Below are 12,650 nucleotides of genomic sequence, written 5' to 3'. Positions count from 1 at the left end.
GTAATATGGATTGTTACATCATACGTAAGTTTAACATATTTCAACAATATATATTATTGTTTGACATACTCTCAGCATATTTTTCAAGTATATAAACATGATGATATCGGTTAATTGTTTCTAAAAGATAATCCTTTATTTTAATGTTAAAGATAAAATCCGGAGGGCAATTTTCTAGCACTCGTTTCCTCGCTAATGTTCCTATTGTGTAATATGGTTTCAAATCACAATTTGTTACAATTCAAGATTTAGTGGGACGAATATGATTATAATAAGAATATAGTACATTTCCATATTTATACTGTCGCGAAGGTAATGCCAAGAAAAAATTCATGCCATAAGCAGATAAAATGTAACAAAATTATTAAACCTGAATTCGAAGTAGATCTATCTTAAACGATATTTTCAACGTAATCATTATATTAATTGAATAATACAATTTCTCAAAATGTAACGTGTTTTTCTGTGTCAGTATTTTTGAATAAAACATGACAGAAGAGAGAAGCGATTTGTATCTGTAAAATAATAATGGATTAAATAAAATAACAGATACCGTATTTCATCGATTAAATCCCGGGAAAGTTTATTTTTAAAATGTACGTATCCTCCGAAGTTTTTTCGAGACCAGATTTATTAATTTGAAACAAGAGACGAGTGAGTACAAATTGAAAGAAATACCTTAATTACTCACACATTTTCTGGACTATCAAAACCATTTATTGACTGTATGGGTTACAAATAATTACTGTTTTCATTGTTAACCCTGTTCAGCGTCTTCCAGTTCGGTTATTACGATATCATTCGTTCTGCTTGACTATCATCATTTAATTACATTTTCTAGTTCAAATGCACCATCTCTTTCCAAAAGAGAAAGATAAGCTCTGGACTTGTGACTTTTTTATACTCAATGTTCGACAATATTTATAATTTATTTTAAAAAAGTTTCTGTGAACTTTGGAATAGAAAGAAAAACAGACTCTAGACAATTTAAAGAGGCAGAATTTTAATTAAACTCCTTCACTCTAAACTACATTATCCTACAGCCTGCAATACTTCAACATGTTTCCCTTGTTTTTCAACCCAGAGTTTAATCTTAATATTTTGTGAACATATTAATTCGTAAACACAAATAATAATGCCAATTTTCAACATACAATAAACTCTTGATACAGTGACCACTCGACATAATGAATAAATGTTCTTATGTTCTTGATATTCTTTAGGTGTAAGGCTTCACTAAAGTCTTTACTCTATTGACAGTCTATTGTACATACCTTGCAACTCATTTAAAACGTAAAATTATTGAAAGGATTGTGAATCAGTTTTTTTAATTATTTAAACCTTTGTGGTATTTCCATTTACTGCACTGAACAGTATAATTACGGAGAAAATAAAGATGAATTAAAAACCGTACATACATTTGATTGCATATATCTTTTTAAATTCTATAGACTACCGTGTAATGATGAGAAGAGAAAGATGTATTCAATTAATTCATTGAACATGTCTTTTCTAGGGTGTTAAAGAAAGTAGCATTTATATGGTAGATAGTACACCCCATACTTAGTAAAATCTTAGTAAACATAAGTTGAAAACGCGACCGGTTTTGAGATATGAACAATTTTGTACGTTAGTATCAAGCCTGACTTACTGGCTTTACGTATAGTATGCGTCGTGAAAAGAGAGGATAATCTTGCCAAATCTTTATCTCCGTATTTTCAGGTGTTCTATGTCATTTTATATCCATTCATACTTTGAATCTTAAACAGTCGGGAACAAACCTTCTTTCAAGGTGAGTCCGGGAGGGTAATACCACCGGAGATTGAAAAATGCCTCCACATAAAAACCTGATATAAACAGTTTTGTAAAAACACAAACAGTTATGTTACTATGTATACGTGTATTTATCTGTATACATCTACATAAAGTAACCGATCAATTGCATTTGTAACCGGAGATCAAAAAATACCCCCGAAAAATGTTTTCCGAAAGAAATACTAGTCTCGAACTCTCGAAAATTCCAAGTCTTTGACAGATTATTTATTTCATTATCTTAGAAACGGTTAAGTTTTCGGCCTATGTTTACTTGAAGATTTTTACTCAGCATAGCGTGTGGATCTAGTATCTATCATATAAATGCTGAATGTTTTTAAGCCCACCAGTGGCCAAGTATATAAAGCCACTAAACACTGGTCGTGGGTTCGTGCCTAGCCAACGGACTGCCACGTGGTTTTCCGGGTTTTTCACGTTAGTAACACATAAATAGAGGTCAGTTTTCCATAGAAGACTCTTGTGAGGCATTCCCCACGGAACATCGCCCATGTGTCGTGTTGCCGTAAACAAATAAAACCAAAACCTGAATGTTTTTGAAACGCCTTGAATAAATTGTCTTTGTAAGGAAAATTGAAGACGGAGAAAGGACCCCCATACAAACCTTATGGAAAATAGGTCCCAGTGGATTTGGCTGAATCTTTTGTATTTTGTAGTTCTGATGGTTCCGATCAAAGGTCTCCATAGGTAAAAAAGTCAAAAATCGATAGTTTTTGAGTTATCGAGAGTTCAAGATGCAAAAAAGAAAAAAAAAAACATCGTAATTCGCGGGCGTTGTGATGCCCTTAATCTTTTCCGGTTTAAAACATATATTTTCAAACATTATTGACGTCCGACACCTTTCCCGAATTTCCTTACAAAATTGGGACATATTTTATATTTTAAAACGAAAAAGATGGGGTTTCATAACACGACCATCAGAACTACAAAATATCAAAGATTCAGTCAAATCCACCAATACCCGTTTCCAATAAGGTTTGTTTGGGATTCTTTATAATGCCGCTAAAATTTCTAGCAGTGGATATAAAGGAAATTTATACAGTATTTCAAATTTTACAGTATTCAAATATATGTATCTTGTAATTCAGAAGAAAACAAATAAGATAAATATATTTTATTATTGTATATATTTAGGCCTGTATATAAATTTATTTAATATAAGTAATAATAAATATATAAATAAATTATAAACATAATTTATAATTTCTTTGAGAATTACAATATCTTTTCTTAACCTACAATTTTCGTCTTATAATTTGATCCATTTTATGTAATTTTTAAAAATTAATATAATTGTCAGGTGATTTATTTTCCAGAACATAATCTAGATATTTTTCGATAATTTAATTACTTTTTATGATAAATTAGCTAAGTAATGAGGTATATCGTCTGTGATTTTTGAAATATTTAAGTTAGCAAGTCTAACAATAAAATTGCACAAAAGAATGCTGTCCATAAAAAACTAATTGTGTTTCATCGAGTGTCGTAACTGTTTTAAGCAGTAAAAAACGTGACTATTATATGGGTATAAAAATTATTTTATTTTATTCTTAGAGTATAAAACGGGCGGAGAGTCATATTGTAAGGCTACCTAATTTTAAGAAAAAAGTTAAAACCGAAAGGATTACTTGTTGCAATTGAAGAATACCACTAAATGACCTTTTTAGGAAGGTTATAGCTAGAAATTATTATCTTTAAGCTAATTATTTATATATAAGTTTGAATATATTAAGCATATATATTTAAACAATTAGCACAAAGTATAAGCATTATATGAAATGCACGTAAGGTATTAATAAATAAACAGTTTAATTGTATATATAATAATAATAATAATAAAATAATTTACCACAACAGACCAGACATCACCCTCATTGACAAACACAATAAAATCACATACATTATAGACATATCCATTCCAAACACTCACAATGTACAAAATACATTCACTGAAAAAATTAGCAAGTACACAGAACTCGCTCAGGAAGTAAGGTATCTGTGGAGGATGGATAGGGTGCTTATTGTACTTGTTGTTCTCTCCTCTACAGGGTGTCATACCACACACACTTCACACAAGCCTGGGCACACTACAATTGAATAGAAACACATACATCACACTGCAGAAGACCACTATATTGAATACATGCCATATTGTTAGGAAATTCCTGAATACAGACACACACACTGAAACACTAATTTAATTTTAGTTTTGTTTTGGTTGCCGTGCCTTGACTCTGGTCCAGCATAGTACACAGCCATCGGTGTCAACCGAGTATAACCCACTAAACAATAATAATAATAAGTAAATATATATTAAATCAAACTTATACCTCATACAATCAAACCCCCGCCTGCAAACAGCGACCAGTTTTGTAGGAACTTTTTTTTATTTTACAGAAATTAGTTTAACATTGTAGAAAATCAAAACATTCAATTTTTTTTGTAAAAGTCCTTCTCTAACGTGCAGAGAACTCTTAACCCACGTAGATCAATCTTTTATTGTAATCTGTTAAAAAGACTATGTAAAAAGACTATGTATGTATGTAATGTATGTATAATAAAAAATGACAGCGATAATTTAAAAATGTTTTCAAATTTTTCTTAAAAAGCACCTAAAACGCAGGTCCTTTGTGTTGAAATTTTCAAATTATCACCGCCGACAGAAAACACTGCCTCCTTTACATATTTTAATGCAAGTCGTAGACTACAATAAAATGCCATGATACGAGAGTGTTTTTGGTGGTTCACCGCACGTTCGAGAACGTCTTTTGTACAAAAAAATTTTCTTTTGCGATTGCCTATAATGTTAAACGTAGCTAGTGTTCGATATTTTTAAACTTTACAGGCAAGTTTATTAAGCACGTGAAGAACCAGTAGCTGAACTGGACATCTTATCGATAATGACTAATTTTATATAGTGTATTATTATTTTCCGCGCGTCATTTTGAGGGCAGTGGACGTTGTTGAGAGGTTAAAAATAGGATGTTTAAGAGGCTGGGGCCGTTTTTGGGAGTGGCCGTTTTTGAATGTTATTTTGTATGCAGTTTTCTTCCGAAAAAAGAAAGTCCTGAAAAAATGGCCGCTGTTCAAGGTGGCCGTTATTAGAGAATAGACTGTATTTTTAAGCAATCAGTAATTAAAACTGAAATGAATATTAAATTTTCAAGATAATTTCAATGATATTTTATTAGTTCTTTGTTGAAATTTTAAAGGGATACAAAAATTGAGTAACAATAATTGTAAATAATTGTTCATTAAAATATAAACTCTAAACTATCAATTAGTTTAGCGATTCTGATTTAAGATATAAAAATTTAGAAACGATTTAAATTTTCAACAGTTTTAATTCATTAAACTTCTATTTTAAAATCTAAAATTATTAATTTATATTACAAAATCGCAATACTGTAAAACCTGTATAATCCAGTATCGAATTTTTTTTTGCCGTTTAGGAAAGTTTTCGTTCTACTCAACTTCCGTTTTAGACAGGTTTTACCGTATAAAAACTTGAAAAAAGTTAATGTTCAGCAATGAGCGAAGATTAATATTTAAATAAAAATCTTAATGTATTTTATCTAATTAATATTTATACCTCTTATCTATAATAAAGTTTTTCATGTAAATTTTAAGAATTTGAGCTATTTATAAAGAAAATAGATGAATAATATAAGTTTATTCGTGCTCAAGATCATTATTTAAAGGCAAAATATACTCTAGAAAGAACCATGTAACCCTGTACTGCAGTAAAAAGAGCCACGGATCTTATTGTTGGTTACATATATTGGTTAATTTCATTTTGGAATTAGGTTATGTAGGAAATTTCATTGCAGTTATGTTTAGTAGAGAGAAAAATATGTACTTTCAAACAATTAAAAACTATAATTATTATCGTTTGAACAAAAGAAATGTTTAATTTCTAATTACATATTTTAAATACACTTAATAGAGTCATATGAAAAACACTATTATAATATACTTCAACCACGTGAACCTGATTTTTTGAACAATAACAATGCACTTCATATTTAAAACTCTTGGTATATAATCTTCGAGACAAAAGTATACTTACGAATTGCATTTTACCATAAAATATATAAAATTAAATTAATTAAAAGCATTTAGAAATTAACTTGAATAGAAGAACAAGCAAGAAACTAAAAACAAAAAGAAAAAGGCATAGAAGAGTATGCGAGATCCAACAAAGTTTAATGACTGCTTCTAATGTAATTCGGTTTCAAATTTATGGGTTATCAACCTAATTACACGGAGAGTGGAATAAATAATTAAGAGTCTGCAGGTGAGGGAATGAAAACTCAACCGGTCCTTCTGAGGAGTTGCTACTCTTCAGTGTCGAGAACATGCATACATCATTAACGTGTCTACAGAAATGTCAGCCACGAGTGATATACTCGCGAAACAGATAAGAGTAGTGGTGTATATCGTTTAATTCTTAAACGTGCACATGAATGATGGTCATGTCATATATTATAGTAGAAGGTCACGTTTTACGTGCTGCTAAAACACGATATTCACCAGTAATATTCATAGTTTTTCAATATTTGGCTCCTACTAGGGAAATTTCGAATCGACGGAAAACTGGTTTTGCATAGGCTAAATGTTTAAAGAGTTGAATGAATTCGAGTAATATTCATAGAAAAATAAATAAGCAAATAAATATAATGGTAATAAGTCAATGGTGTGATATAGAAAATATTGGTGGAATGCTTGAATAGATTCATAGGCGTGTATGCATCTTTAATTCATTTTGACTAATCAATTAGAAATTCCTTTCCACCAGAATTGTAAAGAACATAAATAAAAATAGAAACTTATACAGTCAAACCTCTGAACAACGGCCACTAACTGTGAAACGACACATGAAAAAGGACACGATGCCGTTATTGAAAGTTCGACTGTACAAATATTTGTATATTGATTCTTCTTTAAAATTTAGTATTGCTACATAAATTTAATCAGTGATCAATTACAATGGGGCACTATTTTTAGATTAATGAATAGATGAAGCTTTTAATAAATTATATTTTTAAGTAACAAAAGACAAAGCCTTGAATTTTTATAACTTTGTTCATTATATAATTACTTCTCTGTATATAGAAATCAAATACTAGCAAATATGTTTAGTCTATTTTTTTTATTAAGATATATTTTTAGTCTATAAATATAATACATTTAAGACAAAACTTACTAAACTGATATATTTAACTCTGTATAGAACGTTAAAAAGTTTCATATTAAAAATATAAATTATTTTCAATGTAAAAATCTTTTTATATTGTTATAAACACGTTAATAAACGTTATAAATATATGAAAATGTATTAATAAGTAATTTAATTTAAAAAATACAGATATTTATGGATACATTTAACTAAAATATGTTTAATTAAACCTTATATGATTTTCCTTTAAGACCAACTATAATTATTAAAATCTACGATAATTACCTAGAGTTAAATATATGTAAGTCCTTAACTATTTTCATAATAAATAAACTAAAATTTTTACTTATGATCTGCTTGAATAAATTAAAATAAACAAATTCATTTGCAATATGCATTTGCATTAATCATACAATTTCGCTTCCTGTTTAATATGCAAATAAAACAGTTCCATTCTTATCAGAAAATTCCTTCTCTTAGCATAAAATAATAATGTCCTTGAATTTTATAATTATGCATTTGTATTGTCACCAATTATATTATCTTTTGTTATCAACAGGATAAAATCTGAATTTGTAAAGAACTAGTAGAGCCACATTCAACTGTTTAAAACGTGAGTTTAGGATATTAATATAAAAAATATGACGGCCGGATGACCGCTCTGGGGGACCCGGAATCGAATCCGGGCGGTCGAGAAACCCCATGATTTTTGAGGGAAATCTGGCCAGCCCCATCGCCCTGTCGCCCCACTGTGGGCCTAGCCACACCCATAAAAGACATAATTAAAAGGTGCCTTAATATTTAATACCTTTTGGCATTAAATATTAAGAATTTCAATATATACAATTGACAACATAATCCATTAAATAGAATCACAATACCAAGAAATCTGTTAAAACAAAAAAAGGAAATTAACTTGTACTTGGAATTCCTATACTTAGAATTTTAGAGAATTAAAAATAAAAATATATATTTTTTAACATTCTCAAAATTAAATATATTTAATTTTTTATGATTAAAAAGGCAAATTAAGATATTTATATTTTGAAATTTATCGTTCCAATCGCATTTCTAAATGGGATTGAATGTGTATTAAAAAAATTAAAGAATGGCACTCGATTAACGTTTTTATGAAGGTCTGTAGATAAATAAAATATTCATTACTTATAATCAAATTGTAAGTTATGTTTCTGACCTATTTTTACGTTAAGATTATCGATATTGATCCATGCTTTTCTGTAATATACTTCTGTAAAAATGTAGTTTTCACGTAAAATATATTAAATAAGTTGATGTGTCGAAACTTTTAAACTTTAAAATTCTCTTTAAAGAGATTACATAATTAACGTAAGTAACGTTTGACTCTTGTACGTGCGAGGTGTACGAACCTTGACCCATCTATACAAGGATACCTGACTCAATCTCTATCGAACTATGAGCTACCACCCATATTTCGTCATCATTTTGAAATTATGGGATAATTATTAATCATAAATGAATTTAAGACCTTAAACATTTAACTATTGTATAATTACCGAAATAGACATTTGTTTTAAAAATAGCTCAATTGATAATTACATAGGTTATATATATATAAATATGTACTGTACAACGATATGAGCGCAAACAAGAACAGAAAATTATTCTTTAAACAGTCTTGCATTTATCAAGAAACTTAGGTTATTTATTAAACATTAATAAGAAGCATAGAAGAGGCCTTCTCGGTTTATTAACGCTGCTAACAAAGGGTCGTTGACCACAAGATATAAGCTAAGTGGCACACCTTTGTAATACAAATCTAAACTTAACACTGCACGACATACTTTTTTCTTTTAGGATGAGTTATCACTTATTCTTCCTCGTAATCAAATAATAGTTTCGATATTTTATTCCTTTATCTGTAAGAATAATTGACAGATTCCAATTTAGATAAAGATTTCGGGTCACAACATTTGTTACAATCGATGGCTGTAAAAAGAGTTTAAAAGGAAAGAATTTTTCAAGGAGAAAAATGTAAAATTTTAAAATAAATTATAATGTAAATCGAAGCTTATTCCACGATTAAAAAAATTAAAAATATGTACAGTCGAACCTCTAATGACGGCCACTTTTATCAGTAAGGTTAAACGAAAAGACATACAAAATAACCCCCAAACAACGGCCATTTTTTTACGTTCTCGTCAATGGCCGTTGTTCAGAGGTTTGACTGTATTTGATATTAATTATGCACGAAATTATTACATTTTTGACTTCAAATTAATTTCATAAGCCGTGTCAGACTTCAGAAACTTTACATTAACAATTCCTATTCTCGTTCTGACAGAATTAGGTTTCATTTTGAAATGGTGAAAAACCAGTCTTAAAAAATAATTACTTTTCTTTGATAGGTTTTTTGTATTGGCTATCAGATATATAATTTAATTGTGTTCTGTTATATAATAAAATATTCAAAAATCTATTTAATTTTGAATAAATGAAATTGAAATATATTTATTTAATTATTTATAAAATTAAATTATTTACAGTTGTTAATATGCTATAATTATCCATCTCATTTGTAAATAACTTTAAATATTTTAATAATTCTCTACAATATTTATATTTAATATCAGAGCCATATTAAACTTTCAAGGAATTCAAAACTTTCTTAATTCCTTGAAGGTTTAATATTGTTTTAGAACAATTTTTTTTAAATTAAAAGATTAAATTATTTATAAGTTTAGATAAAACCTAATAAATTAACTTATAAAATAGAAAGGATTCGAGATTGGCATTTAAAGGTTTGCTACCGCTTGATACTCATGCAAGTCTATGGACAATTAAGTATAAAAGTTGTTGTTTTTTTATTTTTTTTACTTGAAGCATAACAACAAATTTTCTTCTCATTACAACAACATGGTCTCTTGATAAATGCCACAATTTGGCCTCGATACCTGTCCCATTTTTATCCACTTTCAAACACTAACAGGACGTTAGGACCACAATAGAAACCTGTATTTTAACCTGTTTGTCCTGCTTTTTTTGGAACATTATTTAAACCTAGACAGAATGTTTTCACAAATAAACATTTTAACGAGAAAAGTTTTTTTTTGGTTTCATAAAATTAACTCAATGCCAAGTACGGTTTTTTTTTGTTTTAGTCTTGGTTAAATCTCACCTCGTCGCATAGACCACAGATATTTATTCGATAACATACGAAAAACACCTGTCATTGAAATAATTGTTAATCTATTGTGGAAGAAGCATTTTCATCACGTTTTTCAGTCATGATCGCGGCTCGTGAGATTCATTTCGTGACATTTCAGAACAAAGTACATCGAAAACAAGTTGTTTTTGCACCTGTTTAGTAAAATTTCGTCTTAAGTGAATGTAAAATGCGCTGTGTAAAATGCCACTAAAGTGATATAAATAAGCGAAAAAAGCAATATTAAAGACATAAAATAAGTAAATTTAATCCCTGAAAAAAATTTAAATATTTTATTAGAAATTAAATTAAAGATTTCAATTATCCCAAGTTGTAGAGTTTATATTTAAAATCATTTTGCTACCAAATAACAAGTCTAGAAACTAAATATTTATAGATTAAAATAAAATTCGAGTATAATATTTTAAAAAAATCATCAAACATTTACACAAAAATAGCTTCAAAAGCCTACTAAATATAGAAGTAAGAGTATCAAGAGGAAAAGTTAAGTAACAATTAAGGAAGACATTTCTCACTTCAGTGATTTCCTTCAAGTAGAGATATATAAATTTAACGAATAAACTAATAAATAATATCTAGAAATAAACGAAGACAGCGCATTAAAAGTGTCTAGACGACATCGAGAAGGTCAACAACATACACAGCATCGATTTTATATAACTATCATAAGATAAAGGTTTGTATATTAATGAGTTTACCTGTTAAACCGATTATTATTAGGAGAAAGTAGACGACGAAATGTATCCATCCCATGCTTTTCGATCTATCAAGTAACTTCTCCTAAACAGGTTCGATGATGGAAAGCTAACCGTTTCCACCGGGTATGAAGTTTTATTTGCTTGTTCCATTTCATACCCGCACTCTAGCGGCTATGTCCTGAACTATACACACTACTAGTTCAAGTACTTGACTTGTTAGTGAGTCTCTATAGAAAAATAGTTAAACGATTTTATAATTATTATTGATACAATATATATATTTATAAAGTATAAACTTAAAACAATTATTTTTAAATATATTTATAGACTATTTAATGTATATGTGTGCATACTACACACGCAAATCAATAGAAGTTTTTGGTGAAATATAACTTAAAAGATTTCATAAATACAGACCAATTTTTGAAGAGAAAACTCATAAGAATTTATGTTTGCTAATGGTTTTAAAAAACTTGTTTACGGTGTTTAATAATCTAAAGCTATAAATATAGATTAATGAAGGATCCTACGAAGGTCAATGGGATAATTACTTACAAGATTTATATCATTAATTCGGAAAATACCTTAAAAATTACGTTTTATTATCTACTTATCATTTAAATCTATGTGAAGTAATTTTTATTATCAACTCTAATTTATTTTCAGTGTATTAAATACCGTAGAAAATATTTTTCTAAGAATTTATTTTTTAAATTATTATTATTCTAAGTACGAGGATAAGGTTTGTTTTAAATAACAGGCATAATATAGAGATAAATTTAGCATAAATATAATTTTTAAATACTACAAATTTATATTTAATATTTAAAATAATATAAATTCCACATAATATAAGCCACATAACATAGAATTACATTTTGTATACTATAAAGTTAGATTTAAACAGATGCAGATAAAAGGCACCAAAAGGGCAAAGGAAAAGGGCACCAAAAGGGCAAAGGAAAAGGGCACAGAAAGGCCCCAAAAATTTAGTCTTATAGCCTATATATATATTTAAAAGACTGAATAGTGGTATAAATTAAAGTTTCTTTTGATTTATTCATATATTTTTATGAATTTCGTAAAGGTGGGGATGACTTATGCCCTATTTTACCTTTCTCAAGTCCTAGATTTAATATTTATAAGATTATTCGATCAAGCTCTATATACAATAGTTTAAAATAATATGCAAAAGAAGATATAATAATATAATTACTTTAAAACTAATTTAAACTTCATAATCTATGCAAATTTAAGCCAACGCAGTTGTTACGATAAATTTTAATTTTAATATTTAACTTTTCTGTAATGGAAAAACCTGAAATGTCTTCATAAGGTACGAATATTTCTCAATCTTTACAACAATAAATTTTTGATATCTCGAAAAATTGACAGATAAATCTAACGATTGCATAAAACTGTTTTACTTTAATTATGGAATGATAGATTGAGTTTAATAAAAACCTTGAAAAAGTTTTGCAATTAATGAACAAATGAATGGAAAGTAGAATAAAATAAAATACTCCACCCAAAATAATATTAAATAGGACTATTTCATACTTGATTGTTTATCTATCATGATTTTTACTTTTTTACTATTAAACTTAATGGTAATTAATACTTTTCCTAGTCTCCTTGCGACAGAAATAATAAATACACACACATATAATATATATATATATATTTAATTTAAGGAATAAATTTAGTAAATGGGGACATTAAATAATTATAGTCCTAC

General features: G+C 28.2%; 2 protein-coding genes across 3 annotated transcripts in view; one reads left to right on the top strand and one right to left on the bottom strand.

Moving 5' to 3' along the window:
• LOC136988870 (protein Skeletor, isoforms B/C-like) overlaps positions 1-11,043 on the bottom strand; it is a 53,662-nt gene extending 42,619 nt beyond the window's left edge. For both annotated transcript variants that reach the window (XM_067286864.1, XM_067286865.1), the window contains exon 1: positions 10,913-11,043. In XM_067286864.1, coding sequence (XP_067142965.1) covers positions 10,913-10,967 — 55 coding nt within the window. In that variant the 5' untranslated portion in view covers positions 10,968-11,043. The remainder of the gene's footprint in view (positions 1-10,912) is intronic.
• LOC136988866 (uncharacterized) overlaps positions 1-12,650 on the top strand; it is a 539,116-nt gene that overhangs the window by 243,306 nt on the left and 283,160 nt on the right. The window lies entirely within an intron of this gene.

The sequence above is a fragment of the Centruroides vittatus genome, unplaced genomic scaffold (assembly GCF_030686945.1).
Source record: "Centruroides vittatus isolate TY-2023 unplaced genomic scaffold, ASM3068694v2 scaffold_386, whole genome shotgun sequence".
Taxonomy (NCBI): domain Eukaryota; kingdom Metazoa; phylum Arthropoda; class Arachnida; order Scorpiones; family Buthidae; genus Centruroides; species Centruroides vittatus.
Note: the sequence above shows the minus strand (reverse complement) of the source record. Positions and strands in the feature narration are given on the sequence as shown.